Genomic DNA, 21,800 nt, shown 5'->3' with positions numbered 1-21,800 from the left:
CATAAGGCTAAAATAGAAGGGGGGGGGCCCCAATAAGAGGCTGGGATAGTATGAATGACCACTGGCTGAAAACTGATTTCCCGCGGGTGAAATCCTAAACTGCACTTACCCGGGAGTAAGAGCCACTGCATTCAGCAGGACTTGCTTCTGAGTATATAGGATTGTGCTGGATGCTACTGCAATATTAGTGGTAGAATTATTCTGAGATTATTCTCATTGTTTTACCTGGCATTCTTACATGTAATTACTTCTCCGCCCATTTACTTGGGAGTAAGCCCCATGGAATTCACAAGGACTTAGTTCTGAGTAGACATCATTAAGTTTATACTTAGTCACTTTTTTGCATTCAATAGTCCATAGCAGGTGAGACACTTAAATCAAAAGCCACTCCTCTGTTGGTATGAATCCACAATCCTATACCCACTTATTTGGGAGTAACCCTCATTGAAGTCAACAGGGCTTACTTCTGAGTAGACATGCATAGGATTGTGCTGTAAATATGCCACACTTTCATAAATCAATGGGACTCAGCTAGCTGTGACTAACTGATTTCAACAGAACCAAGGTGTGGATAGCTTTCAGCACACACCAATACGTGGTTCCATGTGCATTCACAGAATCATAGAATTGTAGAGTTAGAAGGGACCTAAGGGCCATCTAGTCCAACCCCTGAGGCACATTCTTTCCTTAAAGAATTCTGGGCACTGCAGTTCCTGGAGTGTTGCTGGGACTGGCAACTCTGTGAGGAGTAAACTACCGTGCCCAGAACTCTTTGGGGGAAAGAATGTACTTGAAAGGTGTAGGATGCACATATAAAGCCCATGGCATGAAAGGGAGTTAACTCAGAAGTAAGTCCCCTTGTATGACATGCTTTTGTTTTTATATGCTCTGCCTACCAGGACAGTCCAAGCTGTAAGGCGAAGCCGACGACAGCCTGCGCTGCTCACCGAAAAGCTGTTTCTCAGAAGGCTGCCTTACCCTGAGTGCTGTATCCCAGAGCAGGCTGCAGTTGGGCCAATGTCCTCCCTTGCGCCCCAGAGAAAGAGACATGCTCACTGGGGAAATGGCGAGGTTCGTTCCGTGGTTGCGCTCTGCCCAGCATTGGTAGAGAGCAATGGCGAACTCCGTGTTCAGGTTCTGTGGCTCATGGAGTCAGTATCAAAGCTGTCCTGCCCTGCTCTGCCTCCAGGTCTTCAAGGATTATGGCATCTAAATGGAAAAAAAGAGAAGGCTAGCAATTATAAGTGTTTTAGGGACTGTCTTATATACCCTGAACATATATATGGAAATAGACATTACCTTCAGGATGACTTTCTTTCTCTTTCGCCTGAGGTGGCGAGGAAGTATGTGGAGCCTACAGGGAAACAAAGAGACACATGGGATATGATTATCTAAACCTCAAAATAGGCCTCAGACAGAGACCTTTCCTAAGAAATCTCAGGGACTGGAATCAACTTCTATAGGCTGAAAGGTTTTACCTTTGAAGTCCTTTCGAAAAGGGGCCTGCAGGGGCCGGCAGAGGGGCAGGTGGGGCGCGGGGGGGAGGACTCGGGGAGAGGGCACACTTTATTTTTCCTCGCCATCCGCGAAATCGCTCTTCACAGCCTGGAAAGCCCAGAAAAGAAAGAGAAATGGGGCTTACAGTTAGTACTCTCTCATGCCTCTAAACCCAAGAGGAATTCACTACCCTCACAGAATGCAGATGCTGAGAGAAATCCTACTTACATGTCTATCAAACGTGAAATGATCCAACCACAGGAGTTCACCAGGCCTTTTTGCACTCTGGTGACCAGTGAGCCAGCAGAGGGAGGTGTCACAATGGGGCTGTCCCTTGAAAATAGGGACACTTGGCAGGTGTCCTGAGGTGCCCAGATGGGAGACCACCAGGGAACCCATGATATGGTGCTTAGAATGATACAGACAAAAAGTACTATGTAAATAAATACATCTCTAGACACACTGTCCTTTTGGTCTTTTCTCATGCAAGAATATTTCCCTAAGTCAGAAAGAGGCCTCCTGCTCATGAAAGTGCACCTTCGGGCCTGAGCCTCCTAAATAGCTCTACTTGGGAGTAAATTATTCTGCCCCAGTGGAAATTGGTTCCTAGTGAGCATCCTTGGGATTGTGGTATGAGGAACAGGACACTGCTGTCAAGAAAGGGGAGAGCTAGCTTGACTCAAGTTTGCCACGTGTTGGGGGGCTCAAAGAACAATCCCATGCTTGGGTGGTACATCTAGAAAGATTTTTAAAATGTGTGTGGCACGGTGAGGTGGAAGAAGGGTTGTGTCATTCACACATCATTAAAAATGCCACACACATGATCCAGTAGACACCTCTGGAAGTTTTGGAACAATGGCCGCCACATCTTGCTGGGCTACACAACTCGCAGCAGTCCCCACCATCATGGCCAACGGTTAGGGGTGCTGGGAGTTGTCCTCCACTAACATCTGGAGGGCACCCATTGGTTACCGCCCAAGTATTAGGGTGTTCAAACCTTAATGTGTTAATTGTTTAAAAATCATAGCCTTCAACATTCATCTGATGACAATAGGGACGTCCCATTCCATAATGATAATTTTACTCTCTATACCCCACACATCTTACTGGGTTGCCCCAGCCACTCTGGACAGCTTCCACCATATATATATAAAGGTTTTAGTATGAGAGGAACAAAGTATAATACAGTGATATGTGTGTATGAGTGTACGTATGTGTTTTCTTTAAAGAGAGAGAGGGGGGTGGAGAAAGGGAGGGGGAGAGAAAAAGAGAGGGAAGAGGAGAGATGGGAAGAAGAAAAAAGGGGTGGGGGAGGGAGAGGGAACTAGCAGTGGTATGGGGGAAAGTTTTGTTTTAAAAGAGGGGGTCGTGGGGGAGAAAGGGCTCCCCCCGCAAAAACAGACTGAGAAACAGGCTAAAAAGGGGGTCCGATTTTAAAAAAACTAAAAGGATAGAAAATGAGGATGAAAATTAAAAAGTGAGGCGAAAGGAAAAAATAAGGGAAAAGTAAATTAGAAGGAGTTGTGTGTCTGGGGTGGAGTGGCCTGTGCTGGTTCAGGGCTCTCTTCTGGGCACTGCCATTTTAATTTTTGAAAGAAAGGTTTGAGGTAGAAATAAAGATAAGATTTATTGTATATTTTTTTATTATTGTTATTATTTATTGGAGTTAAGGAAAATATATATTGAGAAGAAGGAAATAAAATAAAAATAAAACAAAAGCTATTGGAAAGGAAAGAGGACAACAACAACAACAAAAGTGCCCCTCCCCCTTTTGGGGGGGTGGAAAATGTGTTTTAAGTAATATATGGATGTATTTAAAAATGGTAGTAATAGTAATTTAGTAAAAGAGCTGAAGACTTAGGGAAGGGGGGGAAGGCTTGATTTTTTAAAGGGGGTTAAAATATATGAAAGGGGGGACGTTTATGTACTAAATAATAGAAGATGGAGATGATAATAATAGTAATATAAAAATAGTTTTAAAATAATAATATTTTTTGGAAAAAATATAGTTTAAAAAGGGGGGGGGGGAAATAAATAAATAAACTGTATAGAAAAAAGCGAGGTCTTTTTCCAGCCTCCTAGGCTCCGGGGGAGGTGGGCTGGGGCTGGTGTGCGCCATGTTGCTTTGCCCACCATATATATAAAGGTAACAAGGTATTTTTCCAGCGGGCCTCCCTCTGGGGTTGGGCCTGGGCTTGAAGGAGGTGAGGACAGGTGACCCCCCCCTCAATAATCACCCCAGGCCTCCAAACTGTCCCAAATTCCTTTTGTCTTCTAAAAATCCACAGCTAAAGTTTTCCTCTGTTTTCTGACAAGATGCATAGGCAAACCGTTACTTTTATCAGTACTAGAGAGCTTCCAAAAGGCTAATGAATAGACTCTGTCAGAGCAGGCCTGGGAAGGGACTTTTATCTCATTCAGTTGCAACATCTTGGGCATGCTGCACTGTTCTCATTCCCCTTTCCTGGGAAGGGCGCCAAGAGTCCACCATAGTCCCAAGAGAGCTTTCTGTACATGCTCAGGAACCTCAACATGGGGCAGGACTCCTGAGGGAGGAGAAAGGGGAGGGAACTAGAAGGGGAATATATACTCTGTGCACAGGACTGTGAACTCGTGCATGTTTTTGTGAGTTCTCACACTTGCTCCTTCTACCAGTTCATGGATGGTAGAAATAAAGCTTTTCCTCCGAAACTATTCCTTGAGTGTCTCTTGACTCCCACTTCCCTTTCCCGGGCGCAATATTTTTCCCACCCGAGGGCAAAGCCTAATAAGGCTACAGGCTCAGCCACGTCTTTCCTCGCGGCCTCCTCCTGCCTCTCCTCCTTTCCCTTGGCATTGGCAGCGCAATGGCGGTGGCAGCAGGGCCAGGGCTTCTCCTCTCCCCCTCCGCGCTCGCTCCTGGGTCCCACCGGCCCCAGATGGCTGGGCGTCTGTCTCCTCCTTCTCCCCTTCTCCTATCCCTCTGGGTTGTCCCAGGCCTTGGAGCTCCGCTCGGCCGTTGGCCAGATGCCCTTGGCTCCGGCCTGGTGGGGTCGCTGGGGGGGGGGAGTCTGGGGGCTCCCCCGTTGATACACTGGGTGCCCCCGGCACCCACGCAGTGGTCCCAGCAGCTTGGAAGCTGGTCAGGCAGCACGAGCAACGCTGGCCAGCCTCAGGAGCTCCGCGATGCCCTGGTGTGCGTCATGTTGCTTTGCCCGCCATATATATAAAGGTCCCACGTACTTCCTGGTTGCCTCAGGCAAAAGAGAAGGAAAGTCCACCTGAAGGTAAGGCCTTTTTCCATGTATATGTTCAGTGTATATAAGAAAGTCTCTCTAAAGCCTTCTCTTCTTTTCCTTTCAGATGATCTGACCATCGAAGACCTCGAGGAAGAGTAGGTTCGCCAGAAGCGGCTTAGTCATGCTGGCCACATGACCCAGAAGTTGTACGCTGGCTCCCTCGGCCAATAAAGCGAGATGAGCGTCGCAACCCCAGAGTCGTGCTCTGGTCCATGGGGTCACGAAGAGTCAGAAACGACTAAACGACTAAACAACAACAACAACATGCTTTCCAATTTACATACCTTCCTGATTAGCAGGAACAACATCTTGCTTGACTGAGGTGGGTAAACAAACAGCTCTTCACAAACCTGGTTTTAAGAAATGCCATTTGGAAGGATGAGCTCCTGATTGTTCCTTTGCAAGTGGAACTCCCTTTCAGTGCTGTAGAGTTCCTCAGGAATTTCCCCATGGGAACTACCCAGGGCATCGGGGAGGGGTTTGTTTGTTTGCTTGTTTGTTTGTTTGTTTGTTTTTGAAGCACTGAAACTGCTTGTGAAAGCAAGAGGGGGAACTCTGATCATCAGCTGAAGGGCATTATACAAATTTAATAAATAATAATAATAAAATAATGCTTTCAATGGAAACTGCTTTGTGTTTCAGGGCACACTCCCAGCACCAGTCAGCTGATTGGACTTGGGAGCCTACCTTCAAAGGAGGTAGCTGTAACTGCCCATCAGCTGGGCAGTTTGCAACAATCCCCTTTGGACTTTGACACCAGAGTGTGAGAGTCTTAGGGAGCCAGCACACTGGCTGGATGCAGTTCCCCACCTCTGGTCTTAAATGGTTGCATTTCATCTGTCCCAGTTTTGTAAGTACCGTATTTTTCGCACCAGAGGGCGCACCGGACCATAGGGCGCACCCAGTTTTTAGAGGGGGGGAATGAAGAAAAAAATATCCCCCCCCCAGCCCCAAAGCGCAGTGTACAGGCTGCGCACAACCTCTCCCTGCCGGAGGGGTTGCGGGCGGCTATGGCACAAGCCAAGGCAGCGAGCAGGATGGATCCTGCTCCCTGTTTTGGCTTCCCCTTTAGCCCTGTGCAGCCTCTCCCTCCCGGTAGACTCTGCGGGGGCTAAAGAATCCATAGCCCCAGGCAGCCTCTCCTTGCTGGAGGGGTTGCGCGCAGCTATGGAAGAAGGCAAGGCAGCGAGAGGGATGGATCCCGCTCGCTGTTTTGGCTTCCCCTTTAGCCCCGTGCAGCCTCTCCTTGCCGGGAGACGCTGCGCAGGGCTTTCCTGGCTTTCCTGGGAGGTGGGGGCATTCCCCCATCTCCCGCAAAACCGGCAGAAGCCGCACACACTTTAAAAGGGCTGCACGGCTTCTTCTGGCTTTCCTGGGAGGTGGGGGGATTCCCTCACCTCTCGTAAAAGCCCGCAGAAGCCGTGCCACCCCTTTAAAGAGATTGCGGCTTCTCCTGGCTTTTCTGGGAGGTGGGAGAAGGGACTGATGCGGCCAGTCAGTCCCTTCTCCCTCCTGTGGAAAAGCCCGCAAGAGCGCACAGAGCTTGTGTGCAGCTCTTGGGGGCTTTTCCCGCCTGCCTCCCCCCCTGCATTCGCTCCATAGGATGCACACACATTTTCCCTTGCTTTTTAGGAGGGAAAAGGTGCGTCTTATGGTGCGAAAAATATGGTAGTTTCCTTGCAAATAGTGGGGTGAGAGAATGTTGCTTTAATGGTGATTTTAGTGCTAGACAGCCACATACTGAGAGTCATTAACAGTATCCAAATTTTGTTGTCTGGTTAGCTCATTAATGAGATTGAGGAAATGGGTGGGATGGCCAAAGCTGTAGCTGAAGGAATACCCAAACTTCGAATTGAAGAGTGTGCTGCTCGGAGACAAGCCAGGATTGTTTCTGGTAAGGAAAATGGACACTATTTAAACACAACATACACTTACGTAACTGCGCAGCCGCAGTCTGCCAGACATATAGACAAGTATCAGCCTTGAACTTGAATACCTTTATTCATATATTAAAACTTAAGTTCCCATAACTCTTAAAACTCTAGTCCAAAATTAGGAGAATGAAAATGTAGAATCCCAGTTGAATTTCAGCAACACTTGCTAGTAAGATAAGTCTGTCAGTGTATGAAATTAAATCCTTTGGAAACAGTAGTACAGTGGTACCTCTGGTTACGAACGGGATCAATTCCGGAGGCCCGGCCGTATCCCGAAAATTTCGTAACTGGATGACCGCTTCTGTACACACGCGCGGCGGAGGTTACACAACACAAGGTACCACTATAGTTGCATTTGTTTTTTGCCTGTCTGAGCAACAATGTCTGAGAAACAATGGCTGGGTTCCAGTGAACTCTGCAACTAGTGCTGCGAGCCCAGGGGAAATTGTGTTTCTCATGCAGTCGCCCATGCTGCATAATGAACCACCTACTAAAAGGGGGGGGGCTTTCAAAAAGTAGTTTATATTTTTGAACTGATTTCTATTGCCCTATACAAGTCCTCTGTTTCATAGGGGAATTGTGTATTTTCTGGCTGCTATAAGGGACATGGGTGGTGCTGTGGGTTAAACGATAGAGCCTAGGACTTGCCGATCAGAAGGTCGGCGGTTCGAATCCCCGTGACAGGGTGAGCTCCCGTTGCTCAGTCCCTGCTCCTGCCCACCTAGCAGTTCGAAAGCACGTCAAAGTGCAAGTGGATAAATAGGTACTGCTTCAGCGGGAAGGTAAACGCCGTTTCCGTGCGCTGCTCTGGTTTGCCAGAAGCAGCTTAGTCATGCTGGCCACATGACCCGGAAGCTGTACGCCGGCTCCCTCGGCCAGTAAAGCGAGATGAGCTCCGCAACCCCAGAGTCGGCCACGACTGGACTTAATGGTCAGGGGTCTCTTTACCTTTTATGTGAGTATCTTGCCTGTGACTTCATATTGCACAGCTATTTCTGTTAATAGCATCCACGGTTTCTTACATTGTTCATGGGGCCCATTGACTTTTCTGTATTTGAGGTTTCCTCTCCTTTCCAATACAGATCACAACACGTTCACCTTTGTGGAAGTATTGCAGTTTTTACGTGCATGCAAGCTGAAAATCTTAGCTGCCTAAATTAAAATTTGAATGCCGTTGGTGAAAAAGCTTTCAGGTTGTGTTTTTCTTTTTAGAAAGCTGACTTCATGTCGCAACTTGTTTTAAGTTAGCAGTTTCTGAAATTTATTTTAAATCCTTAACGTTTGGGAAATACCCAGGTTCTGAAGTAATTGTCGGAGTGAATAAATACCAGTTGGAAAAAGAAGAGACTGTTGAAGTTTTGGCAATTGATAACACTTCAGTCCGTAACAAACAGATTGAAAAACTTAAAAAGGTAAGTATTAGGGATTTAATAGGTAAAGTAATATTGACATTATAAATCAGCATACAGTGTTGTTTTATATTTGTGTCAAACCATATTACAGTTAAGAATACTTCTTAATATGCTTAGGATCACTTTGACCGATTGAAATAATATGCATTTTCCATATTGCGTGCTCTCTCTCTCTCTCTCTCTCTCAGAAAATAGCATTTTAATACTGTTCTCTACTCCCTTCTTTCATGAAGCCCCTCTCTTGTCCTGTCTATCTATGTCTTGTAGCTGGGGAAACCCAGCCAGATGAGTGGGGTATAAATAATATGTTGTTGTTGTTGTTGTTGTGTGTTGATAGCTATTTAAAAAATTACATACTTTAATTGCTCACAAATATAGTATAACACTTCAGAAGCTGAACAATTGACAAAGTCAAAGGTAGTGGCTTATTTCGGTCATAGCTGGAGGTTGTATAGCTAATATCCTGTTTGGGCTTTTTTACCAGAATAGGCAAATACATTATCAAACTACTATTGTTGATTTTGAACATTCCTGATTTTCATAAACAAAGCTTTGTTGCTTTTTGTTTCTGGACCCTTCATTTTATTTTAAATGTTACCACCTTCCTAAATTGACTGCTAGAATTGTGTTAGAAAACTGTACTGAACCTGTTTAGTTTGCAGGCTGCATCCTCCCAACACACACACACACACACACACACACACACACACACAAACACAAACACACACACACATTGGACAGATGATTAATTAGCATTGATGGTCAGGATGTAATTTTTAGAACTAAATAATGGCATGTGTGTGCAATGCCTGGGTTTGTTCTTTTTCAATGATAGTAGATGTCAGCAAAGTTCCCTGATTGGGAACCTCTTAGACGCAAACAAGTGAATCTGCATCTCTGTGAGGGTTTCCTATTTTGGGGCTTCAGAGCATATCTGTTCGCATTATATCAAAGGTAATGAATGATATTTCCTGTAAATTTCAGGAGTGACATTTATGGCAAGATAGATAAACTGCTGGCACCAAGGAGATGTACTGATATAGGTCTTATTGAAGCTGGTAATCTAATAAATATTGATTACATGAGTCCTCTTCAAACTCTTTTTTACAAAACAGTCTCTATTACTTACTTACTCATTTACTTTGATTATTTATATCCCACCCTATAACCAAAGCTCTCTGTGTGGCTTACAATATAAAAACAGCACAAATTGTATAAAAGGGACAACTTGAGCAGAACCAGGGAGCCCTATAGAATTATGCTGCAAACAGTTTTGCTTTTGTGTCTTTCCTTGAAGGTGAAAGCTTGCAGAGATGAAGTTGTAGCGCAGCGTTGTCTTGCTGCCCTGTCAGAATGCGCCGCCACAGGCCAAGGCAATTTGCTGGGCCTAGCAGTGGAAGCAGCACGTGCCAGGTATGGGGGGAAATACTGTGCATTTAACCAAAGGGTGGTTCAGAGCATGTCTCAAGGGCTCTGCACTAACTCCCTGTGGCCTTCTCTGGCAGCGCATAAGGAATGTGTGTGACTAGAGAGATGTTTTCGATGGTGGAAAGGTCCAGATTTAAAAGGCATTCAGCTGTGAACCTCACTATGGGAAGTCAGTCTCTCAGCCTGATTTCCTTCACTGAGGGGCAAAGGGGTGGGGATTATGAGGCTAAATCATCACTCTGAGTTCTTTGCAGGAAAACCGGGAGAAAAAGACAACAATTTTTTAACTAAATAAAACCTGAATAAATATCTAAGTGAGGAAGGAAGCCAGAAGCAGTCATAACAAATATTTTGCTCCTTTATATTCTCAGTGGAGCATTTTCAAGACTGCTGTGGGGAGGATGACTGGAAAGTCAGGGTCCACAAGCCCCATTGTATGTGCTTAGCTTTGGGTCCAGCTAAGGCATCTCCTAGGAGCGTTTAGCGTAGCTCTACTGAACATTAATACACCATTCTAACTTCTGATAGGGGACGTGGGTGGCGCTGTAGTGTAAACCACAGAGCCTAGGGCTTGCTGATTGGAAGGTCGGCAGTTCGAATCCCCACGACGGGGTGAGCTCCCATTGCTTGGTCCCAGCTCCTGCCAACCTAGCAGTTTGAAAGAACGTCAAAGTGCAAGTAGATAAATAGGTACCACTCCGGCGGGAAGGTAAATGGCGTTTCCGTGTGCTGCTCTGGTTCGTCAGAAGAGGCTTAATCACGCTGGCCACATAACCCAGAAAAACTGCCTGCGGACAAACGCCGGCTCCCTCGGCCAGTAAAGCAAGATGAGCACCGCAACCCCAGAGTCGTCTGCAACTGGACTTAACTGTCAGGGGTCCCTAACCTTTTTAAACTTCCAATATTGGGGAATTGGGGAAAGTTGAGATTATGTTTGCTGTGATTAGATTATTGTAATATGAAACTATTGTGACAAGTGCCATTGAAATAGGTGCTGAGTTTTTATTTCTTTTTGTTGAGGTGTGTTTACTCAACCTTAATGTTTGGGCTGCATATATATTTTTTCAGATGTACAGTTGGTGAAATAACGGATGCAATGAAAAAGGTGTTTGGTGAGCACAAAGCCAGTGACCGCATGGTGAGTGGAGCTTACCACCAGGAGTTTGGGGAGAGTGACGAAATTACTCAAGCAATCAACAGGTAAAGTGTGCTGTTTCTGTGGATTAAATCAGATGGTGTGCTATCAGGCTTCCAAATTTTTGCATGCTACGAACGTATGTCCCATCTCACTTCCAAAGTTTTAGAATATTTAAACTATACAGTAGTTCGTATTTCACAGAATTTCTTACACTTCTCAAATTTACTGCACTAATGCTAGTTCCTGTCATCTCAAGGATTTCCGCTGTGCCCTCTTCCCTCCAGAGCAGATTGAGGGGGCACAAGAGGCAGAGGGGGGAAGCCCGTCTCACAGGCGGAAATCCTAGCGCTGATGGGAGGTATTCATTTGATACTGCCCTCTGTAATTTCTGCATTTCTTTTATCTTCTCCTTTTTTAATTGGGGGATTACATTCTTTTATCCACTTTATAAGCCAACCATTTTTACTTAATAAATGTTCTTCCACATTTTATAAAGTCAAACAATTACCTTATAGCTATTACCTCTTTGCACATGTCTAAAATGGGTGGGTTTTGTTTTGTTAATGCTGGGTTTTCAACCTTACTATGTTAGTTATGTTTGTTAGCAGGTTTGTTCTGCAAATTCGCTGTATTTATTAATTGGTTATGGGAAGTATTGTAAACTAGGCATTTAACAAAATAAACTCATCGCCTTTAATTTAAGGCTGTGGATGATGAGGAGAACCTGATAAAATACCAGGCTGCGTTCAAGGTGTTAAAATAATAATAATAATAATAATAATAATAATAATAATAATAATAATAATAATAATTTTTACCCCGCCCATCTGGCTGGGCCTCCCCAGCCACTCTGGGCGGCTTCCATAGAAACCAAAAATACACTAAAATATCACACGTTAAAAACTTCCCTGAACAGGGCTGCCTTAAGATGTCTTCTGAATGTCAGGTAGTCGTTTATCGCTTTGACATCTCGTGGGGGGGCATTCCACAGGGCGGGTGCTACTACCGAGAAGGCCCTCTGCCTGGTTCCCCGTAGCTTTGCTTCTCAAGAGTGAGGGAACCGCCAGAAGGCCCTCGGCGCTGGACCTCAGCGTCCGGGCAGAATGATGGGGGTGGAGATGCTCCTTCAGGTATACTGGGCCGAGGCCGTTTAGGGCTTTAAAGGTCAGCCCCAACACTTTGAATTGTGCTCGGAAACATACTGGGAGCCAATGTAGGTCGTTCAAGACTGGTGTTATATGGTCTCGGCGGCCGCCCCCAGTCACCAGTCTAGCTGCCGCATTCTGGATTAGTTGTAGTTTCCGAGTCACCTTCAAAGGTAGCCCCACGTAGAGCGCATTGCAGTAGTCCAAGCGGGAGATAACCAGAGCATGCACCACTCTGGCGAGGCAGTCCGCAGGCAGATAGGGTCTCAGCCTACGTACCAGATGGAGCTGGTAAACAGCTGCCCTGGACACAGATTTGACCTGTGCCTCCAAGGACAGCTGTGAGTCCAAAATGACTCCCAGGCTGCGCATCTGGTCCTTCAGGGGCACAGTTATGCCATTCAGGACCAGGGAGTCCTCCACACCTGCCTGCCTCCTGTCCCCCAAAAACAGCACTTCTGTCTTGTCAGGATTCAACCTCAATCTGTTAGCCACCATCCATCCTCCAACTGCCTCTAGACACTCACACAGGACCTTCAACGCCTTATATACCAGTAGTATATAAGCCCTTAACACCTTGGGACCAGTTCACCTGCAAGGTTGCTTTAACCCATATTTTCCCACTCAGCCACTTCATTCTGCAGAACTGGCATGGTTACGGGTACCACATAATACTTGTTAATAATAATATCCTTCAGCGTATCCACATTTGGGAACTCCTTTCCTAGTGACATCAGGCCAGCACCTCTGTTACTCTGTTTGGTAAAAACATGCTTGTTTTGAGAGACCTACCCAAGAGAATGGTGATGTGTGTTTTAATCTGTGTTTAGCGTATTGCTGATTTAATTTGTCAATGTTTTGAAAAGGTTGTTTTTAGTACTTTTTACTGATAATTTTATTGCTTTTATGAAATAAATAAAGCAAGCTCAGCATAATTTTGCATCTAGGAGTCACTAGAATTTTTTTGTGTTATTTTAATGTATTCCCTGTTTTTCCTTTTGTTCCTGATTTGATTCAATCTCATCATTACCAAATGGAAGGTAAATGAGAGAGAGAGATTATAAAATTTCCATATACACATAAATCTCCATACTACTAATAGAATTCAAATGCATATAGATAAATCTTTAAAAATGGAAGACTTTTTTGTTGTAGTCTCAGCTGTCAAGATACCCTTAAAAATGTTACTTCAACCGTCTGCAACTTACAAAAGCAAATTCTAAATTCAGAGTTAACAAGTTTGTGGAACGTGAAGGTCGGAGACCACGTCTTCTTGTTGCAAAAATGGGCCAGGATGGCCATGACAGAGGAGCCAAAGTGATTGCTACGGGATTTGCTGACCTTGGGTTTGATGTGGATATAGGCCCACTCTTCCAGGTATATACTCTCTTCCATTCAAATTTTTATTTGTTTGTTTGCTTGCTTGCTTGCTTGCTTGCTTGCTTCTCCTAGCAATTAAAATGTCTGACACTTGAATAAAGGATAGTTAAAAGTAAAGCGACCCCTGATCGTTAGGTCCAGTTGCGAACAACTCTGGCGTTGCGGCGCTCATCTCACTTTACTGGCCAAGGGAGCTGACGTTCGTCTGCAGTTTTTCCGGGTCATGTAGCCAGCATGACTAAACCGCTTCTGGCAAAACCAGAGCTGTGCACGGAAACGCCATTTACCTTCCCGCCGGAGTGGTAACTATTTACCTACTTTCACTTTGATGTGCTTTCGAACTGCTAGGTTGGCAGGAGCTGAGACCGAGCAATGGGAGCTCACCCCGTTGCGGGGATTTGAACCGCCGACCTTCTGATCGGCAAGCTCTAGGCTCCCAGTAAGTCATCTGTAGGAATGGTTTTATTTATTTTTTGAATATATTTTTGTGTTTTATATTTTTGTACACAGCTATGAGGGCCTCGGGCTTTTAAGCAATTTATTAATTTGTAAAATGATTTTGTAAAAAATACATGCAACTATTGTTTCAATTCAACCAGAATGTTGTACTGGGATGATTTTACAGATTCCCGAGTTGGAAGATGCAGTGGGTTAGGTGGCTATGTTCCTCTCTCTACTCTACTTTCTGGGCACCCATACAGTGGTACCTCGGGTTAAGTACTTAATTCGTTCCGGAGGTCTGTTCTTAACCTGAAACTGTTCTTAACCTGAAGCACCACTTTAGCTAATGGGGCCTCCCACTGCCACCGCATCACCGCCAAGCGATTTCTGTTCTCATCCTGAAGCAAAGTTCTTAACCCGAGGTACTATTTCTGGGTTAGCGGAGTCTGTAACCTGAAGTGTATGTAACCCGAGGTACCACTGTATTGTCTAACCTAAATGCCAGTAGCAGCCTTCAGCGGTGCATGCTGGTGTCTGTGTTTTTTTGTCGCTCTATGAAAAAAGAAGCATGGGTCTGCATGCAGTGTTAGGTTTTATGCATTCTTCTTTCCCATATTGTTTGACACTTCCTTTGCTTTCTCTTCCTAGACACCCCGTGAAGTGGCCCAGCAGGCGGTAGATGCGGATGTGCATTGCGTGGGGGTGAGCACATTGGCTGCTGGCCACAAAACGCTTGTTCCTGAACTCCTCAAAGAGCTGCATGCCCTTGGCCGCCCAGACATTCTCGTCATGTGTGGAGGCGTCATCCCTCCCCAGGTACTGCGCACCACCATCACAAGATAGCTTGTTGTGAGATGATTAAATTGTTCCCAGCGAGGTGGGGTCTCCATCTACTTTCTCCTCCTCCTCCAGGCAAATGATGAACACCACTGAAAGGCTTTTAAAGTAACATCTAGCTATTGAAATGTGGAAATCCTTCAGCAAATTTTGGAAAGCGTTGTAGTTTATAGGTTTAGGGTTCACAGAACAACGCAGTTGAAAAGCAGCCTCCCAAAAGCTTTCTAAAACTGCCAATATAATCAAATAATTTAAAAATCACTTTTTAAAGTTAAAAATATTCATAAACATTTTAAGAAATGAAGAAAAAAAGGGACTAGTTTCCTTTACTGACATATAATTTTTTCTTCTTCCATAATTTGTTTTTTTCCCCAGGGGGTGGTGGGGCGTTATAAACAAGAATAATGTTATACAAATGAGTACAGTGGTACCTCGAGTTACAAACGCTTCAGGTTACAAACTCCGCTAACCTGGAGTTACCTCAAGTTAAGAACTTTGCCCCAGGATGAGAATGGAAATTGTGTGCCAGCGGCGCAGCAGCAGCAATAAGCCCCATTAGCGAAAGCACGCCCCTAGTTAAGAACAGTTTCAGGTTAAGATTTGACCTCCGGAACAAATGAAGTTCGTAGGTACACTGTATACTGTACCAAGTTTTCTTATGTCATTTGTATATCACAAAAATAGCATCATAAATGTGGGAAAATATCCAGAACAAATGTTTCATTATTAGTGGTCAATGTAGAAGTTCTTGGTTCATGAATTGGTTTAATTAGGAAGAAGGGAAGAAAGGGCTGGAGGGGGAAATGGCAAGTGGAGTGGGGTAGAATTTGCTTTTCTGCTTCGAATCTCTTGACCTTGGTATATGGTAATTGTTGCACCTGGCAAAAGATTCGTATAGAGCCACAAGTCTCTGGTTGTCTTGGAGCAGAGGTGAAAATTTTCCCCGCTTTTGATGATTTCATTCTTTATGTTAGATAGGATAATACTTAGAGCAGAGATTGCTTGACCCTGTAGTCACTAGGACTTTGCACACATGGCGAGGTTTGCGTAGGTGAGAGCATCGCTGATTTCCCCCCATAGCTAGCATACCAAGTTATTTTCCCTTCTCCATGTGTGCTACCTCCTGACCTGCCATTGCTAAACTCTGCTCTTTTAGCATGTGTTCTGCATAATTTTACTTTACAAAGTTTACATGCATGATTTATGTCTGTTTTTCTCCTGCACAGGATTATGACTTCTTGTATGACTCTGGTGTTTCCAATATATTTGGCCCTGGAACCCGAATCCCAAAGGCAGCTGTCCAAGTTCTTGAAGATATTGAAAAATGCTTGGATAAGAGGCAGCAATCTGTGTAAACTTCTGTCTCATAACAAACTTTGTATCTCATGGTGAATCTTATAGTTTGTGTTGATGCATTGTGATCTGTTGATAAAAAGAAGGAATTGATGCGAATTCATCTACAATGTCTGGTGTTGCCTTATGCTTTCTAAGAAAGTGGGAAATTATCTGCAATATTATTACATATGTAAAATCTATCAAAGAATCTAAATGAAATGAGTAAATTTCAAAATTTTGCATATAAGACTGCATTATATCTGAAATACACTTCAGATCTTTGGAAATGCAAATTACAATTTAAAATAAATGTTACTGATACAGAAAGGTGGTGAAATTATGTCCTGCTGGTTCATACTGTTTGTTCACATGCCTCTTGCCCTTTCGGTTCAGTCTCGTTGCCCTAGCTTTGTTTGCTTGTCAGATTGACAAATATCCATTTCCTACCCCTGGTAGTCTGCCTCAGGCACAGGCAACCTTCGGCCCTCCAGATGTTTTAGCCTACAACTCCCATGATCCCTAGCTAACAGGACCAGTGGTCAGGGATGATGGGAATTGTAGTCCAAAACATCTGGAGGGCCGAAGGTTGCCTATGCCTGGTCTCCCTTTTTCTTTTCCTGCTCAATAGCCTCTGTAGAGTCTGAAGTTGGTGGCCTTGCGGGAGATATGGGCAGTTTCCAGTTCTGTGACCTCACAAATCCTGTACTGAGATGACATGCACAAGACGGGTAGAGCCACCCTTTTATGAAAAGTCCATTTTTTGTAAGGTTCTTGCTCAACAGCCTTAATAGAAGTATCGAAGGGGGAGGTGTTAAAAGGCTATTAAGCAAAGGTCTTTTCTTATTCTTCAGGACGCCTGTGCCTCTTGAGACTCCCATCAGTGACACCTGAGCTCAGCATCACATACAGTCCAACAAAAGCACAAAAACAAATGCCAAGTTCACTAACATTACAATCTCTTTTAATTGTATAAATACCTCCTCTGTCAGCTATTAATATAGCAAACTCTAATTTAGTCCATGTGCTCAAAATTCCTTGAGATTCCTCATTTCTTGCTGGCAGGTCTTTTTTAAAAAAACAGAGACCTTGGAATTATCCTGCAAGCAGTTTATTATAAACTTCCTAGGAATTACTGCCCTTGCAGTGTTTCCCTGGGAGATTTCATGATCTGGACTTTGGAGCAATATGGTGTCCATGCGCTGAAGAATCCCACACTGATCAGTACAGCCATCTGTAAAAACAACCACTTATAATTAGTTACTGGCTGGCTTTTTATATTTTCTCCTTCTCTATCTGTTATTTCAAATCGGTGAGAGAGAAATGAAGGATTAGTGCTTTAACATTTAAGAGATATTTAAACAATTGTCTCTTGCTTTTATTTTAGGCTGTCCATTCATTTTATCCTAAGACCCAAAAGCAGTATGCTCTGCAGTACAGCAGCCCTCCAGCAGAATAAAATAACACAAGATCAGGATAAGACATTAAGAACAGCATCCTTTGTGTTTATCAGATGCTTTACATCATAATGGAATGTCACCTGTTTCAAATTATAGTCCTATAGAAGAAAATTTGCCAGGACCTCAGCATCTCATACCTGGAGCTCAGCATCTCATAGCTGGAGCTACACTACTAAAAGCCAATTTCTAGTACAACCTAAGCACACCTCTGGCTCATGCAGCACTCTCAGCAGCGCCCCATCTGAGAATATAAAGGAGCAAAATATGTGTTATGGCTGCTTCTGGCTTCCCTCCTCCCTTAGATATTTATTCAGGTTTGGTTTTAAAAATTATTATCTTTTTCTCCCGGTTTTCCTGCAAAGAACTCCGTGATGATTGAGCCTCATAATCCCCACCCCTTTGCCCCTCAGTGAAGGAAATCAGGCTGAGAGACTGACTTTCCATAGTGAGGTTCACAGCTTTTTAAATCTGGGCCTTTCCACCATCGAAAACATCTCTCTAGTCACACACGCTACTTATGCGCTGCCAGAGAAGGCCACAGGGAGTTAATGCTCTGAACCACCCTTTGGTTAAATGCACAGTATTTCCCCCCATACCTGGCACGTGCTGCTTCCACTGCTAGGCCCAGCAAATTGCCTTGGCCTGTGCTGGCGCATTCTGACAGGGCAGCAAGACAACGCTGCACTACAACTTCATCTCTGCAAGCTTTCACCTTCAAGGAAAGACACAAAAGCAAATCTTTACAACAGCCAAGAACTGTTAACGATTGCTAAAGCTGCTCCAATGCCAAACAGTCTCTTACGCCTCTTCCTCCAGGTCTTCCAGGACGAGCTCTTCTGAAAGGAAAAGAAGAGAAGGCTGCCAGTTAGAGAGGCTTCTTACACACAGAGAGAGAGACTTTCTGAACACATCCATGGAAATAGACATTACCTTCTGGGTGACTTTGTTGTCCTTTTCCTTGAGGTGCCAGCGGAGCCTACAGGGAAACAAAGAGCCACATGGGGTATGATTATCTAAACCTCAGACAGAGAGACCTTTCCTAAGAAATCTGAGGACTAGAATCAACTACTATATGCTGAAAGGTTTTACCTTTCTGGTCCTTTGGAAAAGGGGTCCGCGGGAGGAGGAGCAGGAGGGGCGGGCGGGGGGCAGGGGGGAGGACTCGGGGAGAGGGCACACTTTATTATTTTTTTTGGCCATTTGGGAAAATGCTCTTCGCAGCCTTCGAAGCCTAAAAAGGAAAGAGAAAAATGTGAGAAATGGGGCTCGCGGTTCGTCCTCTCCCGATCTACGTCCCGAAACTGGTTTTTGCATTCATGCCTCTAAGCTCACTCTCACCGCAGAATTCAGTTGCGCATCAAGGTCCCCAGCGCACCCCCCAAGAAGAAGAAGAACACATTGAGACAGAATTTTAGTTTAAAGGTTAATGGGCAGAATTTAGGCCACAGCTTTATTGATTACAGCAATGTGAGTGGTATTGGCTTAGGCCAGTGGTGTCCAAACTTTTTCCAAAGAGGTCCAGATTTGATAAAGTGAAAGGCTGACCAAAGGGCCAACCAAAGACGTTGTTGAGCTTTTTTCAGGGTTTAAGTTGTTGAGGTTTTTTTAAAGGATTTTACCCCAGGAAATAAAGTGACACAGGGGCCAGATTAGACCAGATAAGGCCCCAGAAACGGACTTTGGGCATGCCTGGCTTAGGCATTGGCAATAACTCCTGCCTGCCTTGTAGGAAGTCTGGAAGAGTAAGCCACCATCAATGGTTGTTTTTTTAAATTTAATCATTTTTTTCAATACAAACAGCAATCGCAAAAGACACATGCAACAAAAAACATAATAACACTAATAACACGGTTTGAGTATTCAGATTTGGATACACTGATATACCAATGACTACACCTTTTTAACAATATTTTCCCGCCTCTCTCTCCTCCCCCTACTTCCCACCATTATCCGCCTTATTGCTTAAACATTCCTTCCAGATTTCTTCATATTTATCCATTCTTAATTTGCGTCGACATGCAATTTGATCATATGTAGCTAGTCTGCCCATATTATCAATCCATGTGCTCAATGGAATCTTTTTGCGACTCTTCCAATTCATCAAAACAAGTTTTTTTTGCTTCTAATATAGCACGGTACATCCATATATTTTTTTTGACCCCTTGTAATCTCCCACGTTTCCAGAATATAACTTAGAATTAAATTTAATTCCGCTAAATAACAATTTCTTTTTATTACTCTTGCTATAAATATCCTCACCTCACACCAAAATAATCTTATCATCGGGCATTTAATCATCATATGTACTAAGTTCGCATTTTTACTCCCACATCTCCAGCAGTTGTCTGTACTTGTTATTTTCTTCTGGTATAGTTTTGCGGGAGTCCAGTGGACTCTGAATATTATTTTCTGTTGAATAAGTCTTAGTCTTAGATCCATAGAGGCTATTTCTGTTGATTTTATACTTGACTCCCATATGTCATTTGTTATCTGGAGCCCCAACTCTTCACTCCGTTTTTGTCTATCATATTCTAAATCATATTTCTTCCTGTTGAGTAGGGTTTTATATAGTGCAAGTGTAGAGTTTTTTGTTTTTGCTGCAGAGATTAAATCTTGTAGCAGCATGGGTGTTTCCGATGCTGCTATAGCGTCAGGGCCAAACTGCCATTCCAACATATGTTTCAATTGGATGTCTTGCCATTGTGTTTCACTGGTTATTCCATACTTTACTTGCAAAGTCTTATATTCCACAAATTTATAATTTTCATCAATTAATTGATTCAATGTCAAAATATCTTTTTTCATCCAATTTTGCCAAATTATTACTTGATTCCCAATTTTTAATTTTGGGTTGGCCCATATTGTTAATTTCTCATGTTGATAGGGGTCATCGTTATTTTTATTTATATTCATCCAAATTTTTATGGGTGCTTTAATAGTCTCCAGGATAATAGGATATTTCATAAAATTGGAGCCGAGTTGAGTCCACCCTACAAGAGGTTCCAAGAAACTATATTCGAGAGTAGGCCTATTGGGATTCCTGCTACATCTCCAATCGTTAGTCTTACTCAGCAGATAGGCCTGGTGATAGAGTTCCAGATTTGGGAGACCAAAGCCACCTTCCTTATTTGGAAGTTGCATTTTATGTAGTGATATTTTCGGTGCCTTTGTACCCCACAGGCACGATCTAAATAGTTGATTTATTTTTTGGAAGTAAAATTTGGGAATATGTATTGGTAATCCTCTAAGAACGTATAAAAGCTTTGGAACAACATTTATTTTGAGGACATTAACCTTTCCCCAAAGGGAGAGGTTTAGAGGTCCCCACCTCTCAATATCAAAAGAAATCTCATTTATAATTTGATTCAAATTTAATTTTACAATTTGGTCTATATCTGATGAAATCAGTATATCCAAGTATTTAATAAAGTCTTTGAACATCCAAAATTGATGGTTTCTATACAATGTAGCCCTGGGCCCAATTGGTAAAATCTCTGATTTTGTCCAATTTATAGAATATTCCGATATTCTGCCAAAGGTTTTTATTTTCTCCATAATTTTTTGGAATTGTATCTTCTGGTTTTGTAATAAATAAAAGGATATCATCCACAAATAATACAATTTTGTAATTATCTTTGTTGTGTTTTACATCCTTGATATGCTCATCCTGAATTATTGCTCTTGTTAATGGTTCCAGGCAGAGATTAAATAATAATGGAGAAAGAGGACATCCTTGTCTCATTCCTCGATTTAAACTAATCAAATTCAAAATTATTCCATTTGTAACAATCCGAGACGTTGGGTTTTTATAACTCATTTTAATCCAATTACAGTATTCTATAGGTAAACCAAATTTACGTAACACAAACCCTATGAATTCTTTATATATTCTGTCAAAAGCCTTTTCTGCATCTAATGACAATATCATAAACTCCTCTTCATCTTTGTTTAAGTTTATCAAATCTATTGTTAATCTGATATCTCAGTATTTTAATATTCTTTTGGAAGCCACCCAGAGTGGCTGGGGTAGCCGAGGCAGATGGGCGGGGTATAAATAATAAATTATTATTATTATTATTATTATTATTATTATTATTATTATTATTATTATTATCTGTAGCTTGTCTTGTTTTTATAAAACCTGTTTGATTATTAGGTATCAAGTCTTGAATAACTTTTTGTAATTTTGCCCCCAATATTACATTCAAAATTTTTGCATCCACATTCATTAATGATATTGGTCTATACTTTGCACATTTAGTAGGGTCTTTGCTAGGTTTTGGTATAATCATTATTAAGGCTTCATTGAATGTTGTAGCAGATATACCTTTATGAGCTATTTCCTTATAGACTTCTAGAAGTCTGGGGATTAGTAGATTTTTGAATATTTTATACCATTCCATAGGAAAACCGTCTGGTCCAGGTGATTTCCCATTCTCCATTGTTTCTATACCATTCTCAATATCTAATATATTTAGGGGTGCTGATAGCATATCTTTTTTATCTTCTTCAATAGTT

General features: G+C 43.1%; 3 protein-coding genes across 6 annotated transcripts in view; 1 reads left to right on the top strand and 2 right to left on the bottom strand.

The window, feature by feature from the left end:
- Positions 1 to 19,049, bottom strand: part of LOC114593548 (uncharacterized) — a 30,778-nt gene extending 11,729 nt beyond the window's left edge. For 2 of the 4 annotated variants that reach the window (XR_013392418.1, XR_013392417.1), the window contains exons 1-3: positions 18,372 to 19,049; positions 18,213 to 18,258; positions 17,879 to 18,118 (exon numbers count right to left, since the gene is read on the bottom strand). Coding sequence is in view for 2 of the 4 variants with exons in the window: in XM_077926537.1 (XP_077782663.1) it covers positions 979 to 1,102 (124 nt within the window). In the remaining 2 variants the exon portion in view is untranslated. Of the gene's footprint in view, positions 1 to 978; positions 1,210 to 1,299; positions 1,450 to 17,878; positions 18,119 to 18,212; positions 18,259 to 18,371 lie in introns of those variants that run through there. The other 2 variants (XM_077926537.1, XM_077926538.1) reach the window with 1 other exon arrangement.
- Positions 1 to 21,800, bottom strand: part of LOC144327334 (uncharacterized) — a 97,828-nt gene that overhangs the window by 62,107 nt on the left and 13,921 nt on the right. The gene's annotated exons all lie outside the window — the stretch shown is intronic.
- Positions 6,102 to 16,165, top strand: LOC114593552 (methylmalonyl-CoA mutase, mitochondrial-like). Its single transcript, XM_077926535.1, has 7 exons — positions 6,102 to 6,669; positions 8,006 to 8,121; positions 9,419 to 9,534; positions 10,618 to 10,749; positions 13,062 to 13,209; positions 14,302 to 14,469; positions 15,717 to 16,165. Exons 1-7 carry the CDS (start codon positions 6,579 to 6,581, stop codon positions 15,843 to 15,845), a joined length of 900 nt encoding a protein of 299 aa, XP_077782661.1. The 5' UTR covers positions 6,102 to 6,578; the 3' UTR covers positions 15,846 to 16,165.

Source organism: Podarcis muralis, chromosome 3 (assembly GCF_964188315.1).
Source record: "Podarcis muralis chromosome 3, rPodMur119.hap1.1, whole genome shotgun sequence".
NCBI classification, from domain to species: Eukaryota; Metazoa; Chordata; class Lepidosauria; order Squamata; family Lacertidae; genus Podarcis; species Podarcis muralis.
The sequence above is the reverse complement of the archived record's forward strand: the minus strand, read 5'-3'. Positions and strand labels throughout refer to the sequence as shown.

What these genes read in the sequence shown, in the direction of transcription:
- LOC114593552 (XM_077926535.1), top strand. Translation starts at nt 6,579, where the DNA reads ATGGGTGGGATGGCCAAAGCTGTAGCTGAAGGAATACCCAAACTTCGA. An exon ending in ACAAGCCAGGATTGTTTCTG is followed by an intron (nt 6,670 to 8,005) that starts GTAAGGAAAATG and finishes GGAAATACCCAG; the next exon opens with GTTCTGAAGTAATTGTCGGA. An exon ending in GAGGCGTCATCCCTCCCCAG is followed by an intron (nt 14,470 to 15,716) that starts GTACTGCGCACC and finishes TCTCCTGCACAG; the next exon opens with GATTATGACTTCTTGTATGA.